This window comes from Notolepis coatsorum (genome assembly GCF_963971535.1).
Source record: "Notolepis coatsorum genome assembly, chromosome: 3".
NCBI classification, from domain to species: domain Eukaryota; kingdom Metazoa; phylum Chordata; class Actinopteri; order Aulopiformes; family Paralepididae; genus Notolepis; species Notolepis coatsorum.
The window spans coordinates 179,047,252-179,066,779 of record NC_140167.1 but is presented as its reverse complement, the minus strand read 5'-3'; the positions used below and the strand labels follow the sequence as shown (position 1 = coordinate 179,066,779).

The window sequence follows — 19,528 nt, the reverse complement described above, 5'->3', positions numbered from 1 at the left end:
ACGTCCGGCTCGCTGGCCGGCATGCACGCCCGACACAAAATGGTTCTCTCCTCTCTGTACACCCCCGTCCCCACGGGTACCCTGCCGGGGAGCCCATGGACGCGACAACGGCGGCAGCCGTAGGGTGCTCGAGCCCGCCGTAACGCTAGTGGTACACAATAGCTATGAGCTAACTAATGCTACGGCCGCCGCTGTTGTCGCGTCCACAAGCTCCCCGGCAGGACACCCGCGAGAACGGGGGCACACAAGGAGGAGAGAACCACCCCAAATCGAGCACTCATGCCGGCCGACAAGCCGGACACCGCGGTTGTTGTTAGCACAATAGTAGCCCACTGTGATGCACCGAGTGGGCCACCATTGATCAACATGCAGCGATGTGTAGCTTGCATGATGCGTGTGCAGTGCTTTGCCACACAGGTCTGAGAAGAGGACCTGCACATGATAGCAACCGGGAGCGTCGCGGAGCATTCAGCCTGCTGGCTACCTAGATCCACTTCAACCAGCCGAGCGTCGGGAGCTCCAGCAGCTTGTCGATGTGCTAATAGCCTGGAGCCAGCTACCGTTAGCTTGCAGAGGCTATTAGCACACCGACAAGCTGTGTAGCCAGCAGGCTGAATGCTCCGCGACGCTGGTTGAAGTGGATCTAGGTAGCCAGCAGGCTGAATGCTCAACGACGCTCCCGGTTGCTAACGCCGGCCCCGGCTGGTGCTAAGTAGCTAGCGATCGCTCCCGAGTCCCGAGAGCTAACGCCGGTCTGTCTGTCGAAGACCGAGGGAACCGCATCAGGCTTCAGCTGATTAGTGATCTTCTGGACAAACCTTCCACCCTGCAGGTAGCAAGAATGGAGGCGGGCATTACTAAAACCACAGAGCCAATCACATCACCGTGCGCTATAAACAGCGCCCTGTGACGTGCACCAGGTCGTCAAATCAACATGACCTGATTTACTAGAGGCAAAGAGGGGATGGGCTGTAGCTGAGGAATTCGCCAATATAGTATTTAGGCCCAAAAACACATTGATACGAACTCCTATTACTATAATACAATGCTAGAGACTGAAAAATGACATTTATAATGCATAGCACCTTTAATTAAATGGTTGATCCTTTGAAAAAGTTAAGTGGTTTCAGTCTTTTACCATATTTAGAGGTGTAACTCTTTTCTGCATTGAACTGATCCTGAGTCTTTTGTAGCATTGTGTAACAGTGCTCATATATACTGTAAGTATTACTGAAACATGTCTTCGTCTGACGATCCAGGGATGACCGAGGTACAGTATGGTTCATTTGTCACGTTCTATTGAAGGACGTTGGTGCTATTCCTCACACAGAAAATCTTTACTTAGCAAATATATAGAGCACACACACCTACAATAGATACATACACATTATAAATGCTTTACTGTGAATCCACTAATTGAATTTTACGTACACACGATTCAAATACTTCAAAGGTTCTGTTTTTAAGGACATTTAATGACACAGAGCATTGTCTCGAACACTTTTACAGCACAAGTTTCAAGTTTCTTTAATAGTTGTCATACAGAAGTACAGAATACTATTGCGTTCGTCACCAGCCCCGGAGCTGAGCTGGATTTGCCTGTTCGAATCCAGCTCACAGCTCCGGGGTTGTCACCAGCTTGGCTGGCCGTCTGCACTGATACAATTGGCTGTATCAGAGGGTGGGAGAAGCTGGCGGGGTGGGTCCGGGTCGTTGTAAACAGCGACTCCTACAGTTCGGTCGGGGCGCCTGCTAAGCGCGGATTGGACGTGAGGGGGATAGTGTGGTCCTCCCACACGCTACGCCCTCTCAATGAGAATCCGCGCTGCCAGGTGAAAAGAAGCGGTGATTGGCTGGACGTGTGTCGGAGGAAGCACGTGGTAGCCTCCACTCTCCCAGATGATCTGACTGTGGGGGGTAAGTGCGCAGCGACCAGGAAGGGACTGGGAATTGGCATACGACTAACATTGGGATGGGAGAAAATCGGAGGAAAATGGAGGGGGAAAAAGACAAAAAAAAAAAAAAAAAAAGAAGTACAGAATACTTTCATACAAAATGCTTCTTACTGTTACGCTCCAGAGACTGTGCTAGACAAGATAGTATCAAATAACATAGTATAGCATGTAAATTAGAAGTAGAAAATGAGGTCACAGTGTTCATTATAGACATATGTACAATGTTCAATGCATAATAGACGTAACTGAGTTACCATATAATATACAATACTATGCAGTGTACTAATGTACAATACTATATAGTGCAAAGCAGAAATGGGATGATTTACAGTAAGGTGTACGAGTTGTATTGCAATCCTTCATCAATAAATATAAAGTGTGGGGAGTGGGTGCTACAGTGTGTTTGTTTAAAGTGAGTGTGTGCTATAAAGTGTGGGGAGTGGGTGCTACAGTGTGTTTGTTTAAAGTGAGTAGCATCTTGCTAGCTGTTGCATAGGTACATACATACGCACAAAAACGGGGGTCATCGTAAGGAGAGTGGTTCAGATAAGGACTAAAGTAACTGCATTATGTACCATGACTCGGTTCATGTAGTTATCTGAGCTGTGTCTGTCCCCCGTTTTATCTTGGCAGCCGATAGAAAGAATATACAGTAAGAAGGACTTTGAGGAGTCCATGAGGGGCAAGAACCTCTCAGGCTTGGAGGTCACCCCGGCCATGATACATGTCAGACATGCGACAGTGACATGTGACTTGTATCAGGGCCTCAGTGGCTCAGGTGGAGCGGTCGGTTGGTAATCAGAAGATTCCCGTTTCGGTTTCGGCTCCTCCCGGGAGCGTGTCAACTTAACCCCTAACTGTTCCCGATGAGCAGGATGGCACCTTGCATGGTTTCCTCTGCCGACGGTGTGTGAATGTGTGAGTGAATGTGAGGCATAAGTTGTTTTTTAACACTTTGGATAAAAGCATTATATAAATGCAGTCCAGTTACCATTTACACACCACCAAAATAGCCAGCAAGGTAACTAAAGGACTATTCCCAACCCTTTTTCTCTCACTCAAAAACACAGCCTCCACTCGCTTTATCCCACAAGTAATTTTCTTCTCTCTGGACCTATTCCGCTTCCACCCACCTTGTTTAGCTGTGGTTAGCTTACATGGTTCACAACATGACCATAATATCAGTAATAACTACATGACATTCGCTTCTCTCTCCTCTCATACAGCTGACTGGTCTGACTCTGGTTTAATGTCTTGTATGTCTGACAGTCTGTATCTGTTTTACCAACGGATTTCCAGTTCCGCGTTCGCGTTCTGCTATCTGATTGGCCACTGACGTTTCTGGTGCGATCTGATTGGCCACTGACGTTTCTGGTCATGTGACATGTGCGCCCAATCGCGTGACGCGCCCATTTCCGCCTCGAACAGCAGCAAACTACTACGCCTAGTTTATCACTGGTTAAGCTTAGGCGACTCTTGTTAGGCGAAGGTTAGGCGAAGTTGGTTAAGGTTAGAGTATGGAATCAGGGCTGGTGTTCTATCGCCCTGCTCTAAGACAAACTAACCTTAACCAACTTCGAAAGAGTGCCTAAGCTTAACCGGTGAAAGAAACAGGCGTCACACGATTGGCGCGACCAGAAACGTCAGTGGCCAATCAGAGCGCAGAACGTGAACGCGGAACTGGAAATCCGTTGGGAAAAGTATTCAGGCGCCCTGGACACTCGCACACATCCTTCCATCAAGTAGGAGGACACTGCTACAGTAAAATGTGTGTGTAAAACAGCTGAGCTTAGCATTTTATGTTCTTTCTGTCTGCTTTTTGTTGTGTTTGGTTGCCTTTTGAATAACCCTCTCTCTGCTACCAGCCTACCACATGTCAAATTTGACTGAGGTAGCAAGTTTTCCTGTTGAAACTGACGTCTTGTGATGAGGCTGTCTTGAATTAAATGTTTTGTATCTGTTTACTTGTTTATTTTCATGACATATATGATAAAATGTGATTCACTTTGTCTTTTATCAGGCTTTTCAGCAAAGTCACCAATGCCTCCCTCTCTATTTTATGAACAATGAGAATACAGTGCCTATTATTAATTTGATTTGACATTATTTATGATTTATCAATGATTAACGTTACAATAATTGATTATTGAAAATAGTATGAATATTCTGGTTTTAAACAATAACTTTCACTACTTGATGAATGAGCTGTTTCGGGAGGCTTGGTGACTTTGAGCTCAGAGGGTCAGGGTTGGGACTTTGCTCTCTGAGCCTCGTACTCACTGTCTGTGTGCCCTGGCCTGGCCTGCCTGTGTGCCTGTCTCTGTTCTTCCCCTGTCCTGTAGAGAGAGTACAGGAAGGATCTTGAGGAAGGGGTGAAGGGTAAAGGTCTATCTGTGCTGCAACTCCAGAGCTTTTGAGAGCAAGGAATGCCACTCAAATCCTGAGTGAGGTAGGACTGGTTGATTGTGAAGGGTCTGGAAGCATCTTCCTATCCCCTTAACCTTAAGTGTCTTCATCCCACTAACTGGCAACTGCTGAGTTTGACACATCCACACACACATGTGTTCAACCCGTTGCTATTGTTGTTTGTTCCCTGACCATTCTGTGAGTGCAGTGAACTCCAGCTTAACATATTGCAATTCAAAACTAATGTCCCTCTCTATCTTTCAGCTTTAAGTGGAGCCTTACACACATTCCTCTCCCTCATTAATGTCTTCATTCCATTTTTCATCCTTAATTTGTTCTAACCTTCTTTATTTTTTTACCATTCCCTCAGGTGTCTTTTTTGTTTTGCAGCCCACCCCAGTATTAATGAGTAGAAATCCCTTTTCCTTAATATAATGCACCAGTCATTTCTGATTGTATTAACACTGTGCCTTCATGTAACATTGTGTAACATGTTTTATTTTCAGAGAGAGTACAGGAAGGAACTGGAGTTGGAAATCAAGGGCAAAGGAATGTTGGCTTTAGCTACAGACATCCCAGACTTCATGAGGGCTAGGAACGCTACTGACATCCTCAGTCCGGTACGTCTGCTATCCATGCTGTGTATTTGTTTTGGTTGGGTAGAGTTCTGAATACCAAATTTCAAGACTCCACACTGCAGTCAGGACAGACATCAGGACACGCTACCAAATGAGCACATTTGAGCACATTTTAGACGTCCTGATTTTGTTTGACGAGCCATTGTACTGTGATGGTTAAAGTTAATGTTAAGGTTAGGGTTCAGGTTAGGGTTAGTTACAGAATGCATGTAAATCTATGTAATGTCCCCATATTTCACATAAATGTGTGCGTGTGTTGGGGGTGTATACTCTGATAGTGATGATAAAGTCCATATAATGTTGTTTAAAACATGCTGTATTCCGAAAAACCCAAATTAGTGATTACGGTGTATTGTTCTTTTTTTGTTGGTTCAGTATTCTTAGAATTTGTGCTGACCTACACTTTTCTACCCCCACAGGTTAAGTACAAGCAGACAGCTGAGCTGGACAGGGCCAGCTACACAACCATCATTGACACCCCAGACTTCATTCACGCAAAGGAGATGAAGAAAATTTGCAGTCAGGTAAGATGGCTGGATCAAGACACAATCCACACTCTTGGAGATAAGCCTAATTCAAGACATTGGTCCATATTCACTAAGCTTTCCATAGTACCAGTAGGGGTACTGTTCTGGGATAAGTGACCCGGACCACTTGTCCTTGTGACTTTATTCAAACTGAAGCTGGCTCTGAATCAGTGCTCACAATTTGAGAGGCTTTGTAAATATATATATATATATATATTCAAAAAGGTCCTATATGGTCAACGTTCAGTGTCCAGTCTGCATACATGGACAAGGAATGTGCATCAGGGCTAATTTCAAAAAAGCTTTTTTTGTTTGTTTTATTAACTGCTTTTGCATAGCAGCAGCTATTCTTCCTGAGGTCCAGTAACTTACATGGTGAAAACACACAAATATACATTCACACTCAACACCATACATTGACAAAACACATACAAAAATGATAAATAACACCTAAACAAAACAAACACTGCAATTAGACAAAACAAATAGACAGGCTCCGACTGAATCCATCAGGATCTAATTAATAGATAATTGTGCTAGATAATATCATTTAACATAGATAGCCCATGTGACCTTATACTCCCCAATGATGACGTCACAACAAACACTTGAACACCTGAGAAACCAAAATAATTATATTCAGTACAGCCCTATTACTTACCAAAATTGTATTTCTTTAATTCGTTTAATAAAATGTTCATGTGTTATGTGTATGTTATGCTGTGTACATTCCTAAATGTTCTATATATCACTGTATGTTGAAACAGCCTCGTAGAATAACCATGTGTATCAGAACTAAACAATTTTATATAAAACAAAACACAAAACACTGTACCTATAGTGTAGTATTGGACCAAACTACTGGGCAAGTCTTTTAATACCAGAGGAAGATCATTAATAAAAATTGAGTACAGGAGTGGCCCAAGACAACCTCCTTGAGGTTCTGAATCACTTCCATTAAAGTACACTATTTGCTTTCTATCACTCAAATAACTGTTTACCCATATTAACGCAGAATGAGAGAAACCATACCTTTAAAATCCTTCCAACAATAACCCATGATCAAGGATATCAAAAGCTGCAGATAAATCAAGGAAAACTACTCCTATAATAACTACTCCTATAATGACTCCAAATACTTCTATTTCATTCAACCATTTGAGTCTAGGCAGTGGCTGTTGAATATCCTTCCTATATGCTTGTTGGAAATTAGTCATTAAATTATTATTGGACAAATAAGACTGAATTCGCTGCATTATTTTGAAATGATAACTTTCAGAAACAAGCTTATAGGTTGACTGTTACTTTACATTTGTTGGTATATAGGCATTACTTTTTGATGATTGAAGCTCCTAAACAATCTTTTCCTAATTGCCTTTGAACCAGGCAATTGTTGTTTTCCTCACAATAGCAATGGGATGGGCGGCCGGGTAGCGCAGCGGACTAAGCGCCTGTCTACCACCACATAGCCAGTGGGATCGAATCCGGCTGTGGTGCCTCCGGCTTGGCCGACCGTCCATACTAACACAATTGGCAGTGTTAGCGGGTGGGAAGCCGGCGTGGGTGGGTCCTGGTCGTTGTAAACAGCGACTCCTACAGTTCGGTCGGGGCGCCTGCACAGCAAGGGAAGGATCTGGGAGAGGTAGTGTGACCTTCCACATGTTACACTCTCCCAGTGAGAGTCCGCGCTGCCAGGTGAAAAGAAGCGGTGGGCTGGCTACACATGTGTCGGAGGAAGCATGTGATAGTCTCTGCCCTCCCAGACCGACGGTAGGGGGTAGAGTGCGCAACGACGGTAGGGGGTAGAGTGCGCAACGAGCAGGAAGGGGATTGGGAATTGGCATAACGACTAACATTGGGATGGGAGAAAAACGGAAAAAGAAGGGGGAAAAAGATAATAAAAAAAAATTAAAACAATAGCAATGGGATTATGATCACTGCAGCCTATTGGCACAGATATGGCTTTAGAACAAACTTCTGGTATATTAATATAAATGTGATCAATACAAGTAGCTCCTCGAGTACCATCACTCTTTAGACAAATTATCATGATCTGTAATAATCCACAAGCTGCACATGTACTTATTAATTTAGTTTAAATTGGACAACAAAGGGAATAAAATATATTTCTGAACTTATACTACTAACATGATCCAACATATCACATATTTAGTCTAAATACCAACTTTTAGCATTAGGTGGTCGATAACAACATGCTATTATTATCGGCTTACGATGATCAGCCTTTTTCTCTCTCTGTTTGTCCAATAGAAAAGGTACAAGGAAGAGGCTGAGAAGACCATGTCTCACTACGTAGCTGTCCTGGACACCCCAGAGATGTTGAGGGTCCGTGAGAACCAGAAGAACTTCAGCAATGTAAGTAGTAAACTGGGCCTGCCAGTTAGTACCAGAGCAACTGGTGCCATGATCCAGGTCCATGCCTAGTAGGAGCCAAGCGGACAAGGGTTCGTAGGGTCAGAGGTTATGTCCCATGGAAGTGCCTGGTGACTCTGTGTGTGTCTCTGTGTCTGCTCTTCAAGGTATTATCTTGAATACTTTATCATGTTTACTTTGTGTGGAATGTGTTCTGTGTTATGTGTTATGTCTTCTGAACTAATTGAAGCCAGCAGTAAATAGTGGTTGTTTTCTTATTTAGATAAGCAAATGCAAAAGCAGTGTAGTGTATTACCAAGGACACAAAGTGTCATAAATGTGAAGCATTCTCATATATATTTAACTGGTCTTACACAAAGTGCCATGTTTGTCTCTCTTCCAAATCACCAAAGCCAATAACGAAACACGACTCAGAATATCAGTAACTAGAATGATTAGCTAACGTATAAAGTTAAACAGAATGCCAGTAACTTAAATACTTAGCGTGCAATCAAAACGTTTGCACCACGAAGATAAGTTACAACGTAACTTTAAGTAATAACTAGATACACATGCCCTAGGTGAGTGAGAGACTGAGCCCTTTCTCTCTCTCTCCTCCAAATACTTAGCTAACATAGCTACAGTATAAACAGAATGTCAGTCATGTAAATAGTTACCGCACATCGCACATTGCCGTCATAGAGGTGCTTCGCATCTAAAAAACAATATTTCAAATGAAGTGAGAATAGTGTACTTAACAGTCGTGAAGGATAATAATCTAGGTAAACCTTCTTTTTTGTTTCTTGAAGAAGAATTCATTTGAATTTTCCACTTCTTTTTTGCCAGTATTTTATTGTTAAACATTTTAACTGCTCCTGTGTTCTTCTCCCTGTAGCTTCAGTACCTTAAAACATTAAGGGCAAAGTGTCTGCAGTACAGGACACCCCTGAAATGCTTCATGTTGAAGAGAATACAAAGAATTTCAGCTCGGTACTTTTTCCGCAATTAGTAGCTTTTTTTTTAGCTTTATCTTAACCTTTTTCGAATAAGATATTTTCTACACTTTTATCTCGCTTGATTTTTTTTCTTTTCTTTCTTTTTTCCTTTTCTTTATTTTTCTCGCTCACTTGAAATGACAGTTAACACTCCCTGATATGCAGCCCCTCTTTTTTGGAGTAAGCCATAACTCTTTGGACTTTTGTTTTTAACACAGATGTATAGTGTTTCAACTTAAGCAACTAACCCTAGCCAACTTTTTACTCTAGCATAATCTTTTAACTTAACGTTTATTTGTGCTCAGCTTGTGTGCTGGTAGGGTTTTTTCGTCACTGTAGCATTGTGTTGTATATGTTGTATAATGTCCAGGAATGATGTTGATTTATTGTCTGTCTGCTTTGTGTATTTGTATTGAGGTGAACTTGGTTTATCTTGTGAGATACAATTAGAATGATCACTAACTACAATATATGCAAACCAAATATCAAAGGGGCTAAATCAAGCACAAGGGGTATGTATTGGACCTAGGTTCATTATCCAACAGGTAAGGTTAGGCTAACCATTGGATGTTGTTTTCATCTGTGTATAGTTTCAGAACAAAGAGGATTTGGGACAAAGACAACTTTTTTCAGAGATGGAGAGAGTTAAATGCAATCAGCAGAACATTAGCCTCTCTTCCTCTCCTCCTGTCATCCTCACTCAGCCTCTCCTCATCTCTCCTCCCTACCTAGTGTCCAACTATATAACCAGACCTGACTTTGACATGTACCGTAAAACTTCAAATAAAAGCAGAGTCCCAAATAGACGCCTGGCCCCAATAAAAGAGGGGTGTTTTTATGCGTTTTGACAAATAAAGGCAGGTCTCAATTAGAAGCCTGTTGTTTATCTGGCTGCCATTGAAGCTGCAAAGCAGTTCTTTTTTATATGGTACTTTTAATGTACATGTTACAGTACGTGGCTTGAGATAGGCCAATTGACTAATTGACTAAGAGGGGAACGCCCATAGATATGAAACAGCAGATGCTTCACCTTCTGAATTACCACTATGTCAACAACATCTTTATTTTATCAAATCTTTGTAATTTACCATCAATCTTGGTATCCAAGCTGTTACCATCAATCTTGGTATCCAAGCTGTTACCATCAATCTTGGTATCCAAGCTGTTACCATTAATCATGGTATCCAAGCTGTTACCATTAATCTTGGTATCCAAGCTGATATAATCATCTTTTTTCTCAGCACCACTAGCGATCTGGTGCAGCGAACTGTTAATAAGTAAATAATCCAGTTTTTTTATTTGTTTTATTTCTATCTGTAATGTCATACAAGTAATATTCATACTGGTTGAAATTTTATATTTCCCATCTTTGCTGAGCAAGATTTTTGTGCAAGAAGCCTGTCCAAAATAAAGGCAGGGTGAGTTCAGTGTTTGAAGCAAATAAAAGCAGAGGGTATTCATTTAAATTTGACAGGTAATCCCTGTTCAATCCCTGACATACCTTTTTAATCTCCACCACTTTGAAGGCTCCATTTTATACTAAATCTGGATTGTCTGTTCTCCTTAACTCATACAGTAGATGCAACTCATGGTCATTCATTTTGGATTGATGTTTTTACAGTATTATTAAGTACCAATACACTTGACTTGTAATTCAGATGAAGCTGACCTTACATGAATAGAGGTATTATTCATGGTATTATAAACCTCTGCGCTTTGATTTCTTTTTTTAAATCAAAAAAGTAATCCGTACAGATTTGTCCTTTTCTACAAAGTTCTGTGCAGTGCTGTCATAATGTGCAGTGCTGTGTGTGTTCTATCTATCTCTCTCTCTCTCTCTCTCTCTCTCTCTCTCTCTCTCTCTCTCTCTCTCTCTCTCTCTCTCTCTCTCTCTCTCTCTCTCTCTCTCTCTCTCTCTCTCTCTCTCTCTCTCTCTCTCTCTCTCTCTCTCTCTCTCTCTCTCTCTCTCTCTCTTTCCTCACTGTCTCTGATTGATGCCCATTCTGTCTGCCTTCCACATGGACACCCAAACCAACCATTAGGTAGATTAAGTACAAGGACTTGCTGGGTCGAGGCACAGCCATACCAGACCTCCCGGAGGTGAAGCATGTCCAGGAGACCCAGAAGCACATCAGCTCGGTAGTGAAACAGAACTGAACCCCCCCCCCCTGCGTGTTCCAAACTGTTGAAAGTGACCAACACCCCTCATCAAAAGCCCTAGATTTGCTGACCCCTCATCCATTCATACTCCCATTAACTCTCTCATCTCATCTCATCTTCTCTCATCAATGGAACAGACTGCAGCTTCCTGAGCTCTGACCCTGCTGTCATTATCACCAGTTTGACCCTATTGCAACATATTGTCTTTGTCACATTTCCCATCCTCTTTTCACGAGTCATCACCAAATCATCTCCAAACATCAACCCATCTGCCTCCATCTCAACCTCTCTCTAGCTCTATTGCTATTCCCTCTATTCCCTCTATTGCTAGGTCCTCTTCTTGTTTCTTTTTTTTATCCACTTTTTCTCCTCTTTTTCTATTTTTCTCCCATCCCAATTCCGCTGTGCCAATTCTCCCCTCCCCTGTCTTGAACGTTGCTCGCATATGCCCCCCACTGGCCGGTTGTAGGGAGGATAGAAGCCTTGCATCACATGTCCCCTCCGATACATGTGGAGGCAGCCTGTCACATCTTTTCACCTGCCAGCGCGGACTCTCATTGGCGAGGTGTAACGTGTGGGAGGCTCACACTACCCCCGCCATTTCCTGTCTCTGCTGTGCAGGCGTCCCCAACCGACCTGTAGGAGTCGCTGTCCACAACGTCCAGATTACCACCCATCGACTTCCACCCGCTAACTCTGCCAATTGAGTTAGTATGACGGCTGGCCCAAGCCGGAGGCAACGCCAGACAGCCAGAGTCGAACCCCGTGTCTCTTGCGTTGGTGACGAGCGCAATGTCCGCTGCGCCACCCAGCCGCCCGGGTCCTCTTCTTGTTTCTTAACCCACAGCTTTCGTCCCATTCAGCTGCTGTGTCAATTCTCACCCAACGTTTGCTTCTACCCATAGATTCATTAAGTGTTACTCTTCTCCTGCTGTAGTTACCACTGAGATCCTGGATATGGTTCAAAATCCAGGTTGAATCACACATTGGGACCAATTTCTCAGACACCGATTAAGCCCCTCTGTGGCGTCAACGGGGACTAGCCCCAAAGGTTTTTGGACTAGCACTGTATCTTTTTGACAGAGGAAGAAAATCTATAATCATCAGGATATTTCATTCACAACCACCCGACCCTTGCTGCTACCTGTGAGTGGATGTAGCTGAGAGAGTGGGCGGGGCTCGGTAACATCCTGTTGTATAGACCTGGGGAGTCACGTGATCGTTTTAAGACCCTGGTTCCAGATACGTCTTTGCCTATGGTCTTTTACCATAGGGGTTTCTCAAGGTAGCAGGTTTATATGGCTCCACTTATTCAACTGGTCTGACATTTACACGAGAGCAGGGTTGAGCATAATTTAATGATTTTTTCATTTGAGAAAACATGAGCCGCTCTACCATTGTTTTGGTCACAAACTTCACCAGTCTGTGCTTCCGCACGCTCCTATTGTCCGGATAGTAGACCATGTAGGCTGGGCTATTCTTGTCGTACCCAACAAAGATTATTTCCTCACACCTTGAGTCTCTTGTCGCGTTTATAGGCATAACCCACTGACCCAAACCTTTACATCCTAGTGATGTCAGAGCTGTCAACATTAAACAAGGTGTTTTGTTAGATTGTAAAAGCATCTGTTCCTCACTACAGCTGCTGTCCTACACCTAGCCATGTCAAACAGAGTTCGCCATTTTTGTTCAGCAGTACTCTTCCACTGTGGTGGGTATGGTGCTGAGGTCTCATGTCTGATTCCATTTCTACTGAGCAGTGCCTGCTAATTTTTTCCCATGAATTCTGTACCATTGTCAGTTACATTTGATCTTCCCGTATGGGGCTGTGTCAGCCAGAAACTTCTCGGTTGCTTGCACTTTTTTTTTTTTTTTTTTTAGAAAGTAGTACACAAACACTGCACTGGAATAATCATCAATTAATGATAATGCAAACCTATACCTGTCTCTGGACTTTGGGTCCATTGGTCCTGCTAGATACTGTATGTGTGTTCCTAGTTTGGGTAAACCTTCCCTCAATGCACACTTTCCCTGAGTGCACACTTTACCTGAGTGCACACTTCGCAATGTAGGGTGGACTTGTCTACTTTACCCTTGATTTTCATACCATCAACAACACTGTCATTTTTGTTTACTTCATCGTAATTTCAGTGCCCTAGGATCTCATGCCATGTCTGCATATCATAATATAACATCCATTACATTGGTCATCACATTCATCACTGATTGTGTGCAAGTAGTATAGTCTGTAATACTCATGAATATGGATTTGGGTACAGTTGGGTACAGTTATTCCATACATGTCAACAATTAACAAGAAGGTTGTTCACTATATCTCATTCTCTCTACAAAATCTCATTAACAAGCTTGGAAGTTATGAAGGCTATTTCCCTTCCCAGGTTTGTCTGGAGAGCATGCAGATGTGTCATGATATAAATTATTATTATTATTATTATTATTATTATTATTATTATTATTATTATTATTATTATTATTATTATTATTATTATTATTATTATTATTATTATTATTATTATTATTATTATTATTATTATTATTATTATTATTATTATTATTATTATTATTATTATTATTATTATTATTATTATTATTATTATTATTATTATTATTATTATTATTATTATTATTATTATTATTATTATTATTATTATTATTATTATTATTATTATTATTATTATTATTATTATTATTATTATTATTATTATTATTATTATTATTATTATTATTATTATTATTATTATTATTATTATTATTATTATTATTAATATTATATTATTATTATTATTATTATTATTATTATTATTATTATTATTATTATTATTATTATTATTATTATTATTATTATTATTATTATTATTATTATTATTATATAAACAAATGCTTGATATTTGTCTGTTGCAGACTTCATATGCTGTTTTAGTGCTTGTGTCATGAGTTATAGAAAATGAATACTTTATCGAATGGTTCTTTATATATATATATATTATATCAGCCCCAAGGTGCGTTGACTCACCAGGAAAATGCCCGATATGCCAGATTATCAGTCCAGCCCTGCAACTCTACCACCAGGTTCAAACTATAGACAGAGTAGACGGTGAAGTGAGAGAAAAGAGAATGTGAGAAGAGAGGTGAACGGTTCATAAACAATATTGAATCAACTCTCAAGATACGTTTATAGTACATCGAATAATAATTTAGAGAAAATAGAGGAAAGGGCAGAAAAGAGACGTGAAAACAGGGAAGGAGAGTCAGAGAGAGAGGCTGATTAGTAGGTAAGGTGCCAGACAACACAGCAAAACACGCTCCCAAAGAATTCTGACCACAGCCCCGGACCTTGTCAATTCCTAGAACCACCCCTGAGCCTAATCTTAGTTTAAAGCTAGATCATTCCAGTTAAAATGCCTTATTTTTATGATTAAAAGAAGTAATTTCTGGGAAGCTTCCTGAGAAGACTTTGTTTGCAGAGTTTGAACTTAATCCACATGAAACCAGTCCTATTATGTGTTGAGATGATGTGTCTGTTGCAGGTTGTCTGATTGCCCCCCTGGGGTCGCTGTGCTTCTGTCCTGTAGGTGTTGTATAAGGACAGTTCAGCCAAGGGAACCCCCATGGTGTTCACTCCAGAGATGGAGCGAGCCAAACGGAACCAAGCACAAATTAGCTCGGTACCTTCAGAACCAACCACAAACGTGTTCTCCCTCCCTCTAGAACGTGTTCTCCTTTAGAACTACTCCTGTAGTGCCCCCAAGTTAACCCTTTCCTAATTCCTTTGTTCTCTAGTTGTAGTTAATCATATTAACTCTTACATTATATTCCAGTGCTCTTTTCCCACAGTGCGCACAGGACTACCACCGTGGGCTAACTGGGCTATGCATGATACCACCAGCACTGTTTTGTGTTTGTGTACTGTTCATCACCATTGCTAACCTCTTGTGTTATTGAGACTACTCTTCATCTTCTTCCTCTGTCCTCCTCCTACTCTGGACTGGAACACGGTCTTGTTTAATAATTTTCCTTCTTTTAAAATCTTTCCCTGCAAATTCATTCATCTAAGGTGCCAATAATGTCACAGCTTCTCCTGTGTGCAACCCTGCGTGTTTTCATCTCATTCTCTACACAATCTCATTAACAAGCTTGGAAGTTATGAAGGCTATTTCCCTTCCCATGTTTGCCTGGAGAGCATGCAGATGTGTCATCGTATATATTATTATTATTATTATTTATTATTATTATTATTATTATTATTATTATTATTATTATTATTATTATTATTATTATTATTATTATTATTATTATTATTATTATTATTATTATTATTATTATTATTATTATTATTATTATTATTATTATTATTATTATTATTATTATTATTATTATTATATAAACAAATGCTTGATATTTGTCTGTTGCAGACATGCTGTCTTAGTGCTTGTGTCAAATGAGTTATGTAAGGGATAATGTATAGCTACGAGTACGAGGTCATTGTCGCAAAATAATTGACCGACACAGAGTTTAGAACACCGAGGCGCCTCGCCGAGGCGACAATGACCAAGTATAGCTATACATTATCCCGCTTATTACATGGCTAACTTACTAACAATATACCTAATTCATTTTACACCATCGACAAGACGAGATCAAATGCAGACGCAGTTGTTCTGTGGCTCTGTCAGCCCAAATAAAGTTATTATTATTATCGCCGGCAGCCAGCAGGTGTGTTTGATTGCACTGAAACAGTGTGTGTCAGTGGGCTTGATTGCTCCAGCTGCGAAAAACAATAATCACCGGTGGTTATCGAAAAATAATTCACCGATGTCAGGGGCTATTGACCAATCACAATCAAGCATTTCGGCGAATGTTAAAACGCCATGTAATAATGTTCTTTAGGGTATTGCTTAAGGCGCTGTGTCCAAAGAAAGCGTTTTTTTCAAGGTGGAGCGCTTTGGATATCAAAAATATGAATGCCCAGAGCGCTTCCAAAGCACAGGGAGCACTTATTTTTGCGTCATCTGCGTTATAGGTTGTGTAACTGAGGGGTACAATTCCCTGACTGTATTGATAAGTATGGTATCATTAAACCACTACCGCTTTATGTACTTTAATTACTGGCCATACAGTACATGATATATAAATATAATGAACACTTCCCACAATGAACCGGTTCTACACAAAGTTGTCTTTAAGTATTTATTGCAGCAAAAGGTACATAATACTTCTCTATTATACTTTGAATGCACTTGTAAGGCAAAGGAATGTGCGTAGGCAAATCAACAATGAATGTCCATTCTCTGGTTACGCAGGAGGTAATTATACAACCTGAATCTTAGGGAATTATATCTATGGTACACTAGTAATATATAGCGGGAGATACTGGAAGGGTCCCCCTGGTTGTAAGCCAGCAGGGGTAGAGGATCTGTCGGTAGTAGAGAGTCTGGTCAACGATGACTAAGGAGACTCCAAGTACAGGAGACGGTGCAATAGCCTCTTGATCCACAGACGAATACAGCTGTTCTCCGTAGACTGTAGCTCCACAGTGAAGAAAGCTAGCCGGCCTCAGGCTCTCTGAGGCGCGGACTCGACTTGGCTCCTCACAGGGTAAATCCAACACGCGTAGGCGTCGGCGATTCTCCGCTCCATAAATCACAGGACCAAAGCAAATATAATCCAGCCGCAAAGGGCTATGTAGTCGTCGGGTAGATTAATCCAGTGTACATGTCCACACGGTTCTCGTCTAGGTCTCCTCGGGTGAAAGCGCCATGAAAGCAGCCCAGCCTGGATAAGAACTCTAGCTGGTACGAGGAAGCGTTGGTGATGCTGGTCACTGTAGAACTTTAACCGCACGATACACTATACACAAATAGACTATTACTGACTTAATAGAAATATGTCGCACTCGACGGTATAGCGCCAAACTCTGACAATTCAGTTATTAATTCGCACGCGTCTCAATGCTCTATTCTGGGGCCAAACAGGCCATACTTCACCGCACGGAGTATCGTGGGTGAGGCTTCAACTTATTGGGTAACTCTTAGACTTCTGACTAAGTGCTTCTGTATTCACCTGCGCCATATTTATATGCACGGCGAACAAACTAGTGCCAACGACATTTCTGTCTCGTATCCCTGGGCAAGGCCGGGCATGCACAGACATGTCTTTGCGGTGACTTTGAACCTGACTCCGGAGGCATGGCTCTGGCGCCTGTGGACCGCTGTCCAATAGGAGAATGAAATATTATGGTCTGTAGTAGGCTAAAGGGATATTCCGTGTATATGTACAAGGAATATACAAGGGATATCAAACGATATACAAATACTATGCAATATATACCAATCAATAAATATATATATTCGGTTTAATCTGATCCTTTGTAACAGCCGCCCCCTAATTAGTCCCACCTAATTAGCTAAGCAGAGACAGATTAACCGCACTGTCCACTACTCAATGTCTGTTGTGAGGGGTCGGTCAGTTCACAAAGTCATGGGGTCATGGTCGTCATCGATAGTATCGGGGAGCCTTGGCAGTTCTATTAGCCTCGCCACGGGTCGGGTGTAGATCCGTCCTTGGACGAGCACTTCGGCTGCTCGGACCTTTCCGTCGGCACCGGTGATCACTTTGCTTATGCGGCCAGCCGGCCACATAGCTCGGGGTAGTGACTGGTCGATAATCATGACGACTGTTCCTTCTGTCAAATTGTCTCTCTCTTTTACCCATTTCTGGCGGGTCTGTAGAGACGGTAGATAGTGGAGTAGGAAGCTGTTCCAAAACTTGTCAGCCAATACTTGACTGTACCTCCACATTCTTCGGCCGTTCGCTTCTTCAGGCCTGTACATTGTCTGTGGTAGCGCGGGGTCCAGCCGCCCCATCAAGAGTGTGTTGGGGGTGACTGGGTCGACATCTGCTACATCACTTGAGACGTAACCGAGGGGCTTTGAGTTCAATACTCCCTCGATCTCCGTGAGGACTGTCATTAGGACTTCTTCCGCCACGGTCTGGGCCCCAAGCACGGCGTACAGGGCTGTCTTTATTGAACGTACTTCTCGTTCCCAAGTTCCACCGAAGTGAGGTGCGTTCGGGGGATTAAACTGGAAGTCAATCTGGGATGGAGCGAGGTGGGTCTTAAGTTCTGGGCCCATAGCTTGGAAGCTCTCTCTCAGCTCTCTTTCTCCGCCTTTGAAGTTTGTCCCGTGATCAGACAATAATATAGACGGTTTGCCTTTCCGCGATGTGAATCTTCGGAAGGCCATAAGGAATGAGTCTGTGCTCATGGTTGGAAGGAGTTCTATATGCATCGCTCGGGTGGTCATGCATTTGAATACAATACCCCACCGCTTCTCGGTTCCTCTTCCTTTCTTTATATACAGCGGGCCGAAACAGTCCACACCGGTGGAGTGAAAAGGCTTGTCGCCGAGTCGGAGGCGACAGGGAGGTAGGTCAGCCATCCGGGGTATACTGGGCTGCGCTCGCCACTTACGACAGTCTAGACAGGTTCGCTGGAAGCGCTGCACTGCTTCTCTCCCTTGCAGTATCCAATAACGACGTCTGATCTCCGCGAAGACTCTCTCTGCCCCGGCGTGATGCACATCCTCGTCGTATTTCTTTATGATCAGCTCTGTGACCTTGTGTCGGCTGTTTAAGACTATCGGGTACTTGACGTCATCCGGTAAGTCTGGAGCTCTCCGCAGACGACCACCCACTCTGATGAGACCATGGGCATCGCTCTCGGGGGCTAGGTGGAGCAGTCTGCTGTCTGATGGGACGGGCTTTGCTCCCTGTAGACAGTCTAGCTCATCGGGGAACGAGTCTCTCTGGGCTCGTTGTAGTAGAAGAAGTTCTGCTTCTTCGTAGTCAGCTGCTGTAATGTCAGTAGTGAGCTGAACCTCTGGGTGGTGCCACAGGAATGTCTTTAGCTGCGCACTCTCTAGGGTGAGGCAATCGTCTATGTCGGGGTCTGTGGAGACGAGTGTGTTCAATCCACAGAACATAGATTTCTTGTTTTCGGCCTCCTCTTTACTCGCTTCCCGTGGGGTGGGTGTAGGCCACTCTTCTTCCGGGAGCTTGAGGAACTCTGGCCCGTCACTGTATAGGTTGTGACGGGTGAGGTCATCCAGGGACATTCCCCGGGTGATGACGTCAGCTGGGTTGTGTTTTGTGTCCACATACCTCCAGCTTGCTACTTCTGTTAAATCTTGAATCTCTGTGACTCTGACTCCCACGAAGACCTTGTATCTGCACGAATCAGACCGGATCCATGTGAGTACTGTCGTGGAGTCTGACCACAAGATTGTTCTTTGCACCGGAATGGTGAGTTCACGTTGGATTAACGTGGCGAGTTGCGCTCCTGCTAGGGCTGCGCAGAGCTCTAGACGCGGGATAGATTGTTGCTTTCGTGGGGCTATTCTTGAGCGAGCCAGGATGAGGGCAGTATGTATTTCTCCTCCCTCCTCTCGGGCACG

The 19,528-nt window shown here is 42.6% G+C and overlaps 1 protein-coding gene across 1 annotated transcript in view; it reads left to right on the top strand.

Moving 5' to 3' along the window:
- The window catches only part of LOC311226081 (nebulin-like), a gene marked incomplete at its 5' end in the record, with an annotated part of 144,572 nt that overhangs the window by 104,398 nt on the left and 20,646 nt on the right, over positions 1-19,528 (top strand). Inside the window, 10 exon segments of the mRNA XM_084311458.1 lie at positions 2,598-2,710; positions 4,300-4,352; positions 4,355-4,404; positions 4,868-4,981; positions 5,419-5,523; positions 7,798-7,902; positions 8,795-8,804; positions 8,807-8,889; positions 10,941-11,033; positions 14,648-14,740. Of these exon segments, the coding sequence (XP_084167584.1) occupies positions 2,598-2,710; positions 4,300-4,352; positions 4,355-4,404; positions 4,868-4,981; positions 5,419-5,523; positions 7,798-7,902; positions 8,795-8,804; positions 8,807-8,889; positions 10,941-11,033; positions 14,648-14,740 (819 nt within the window).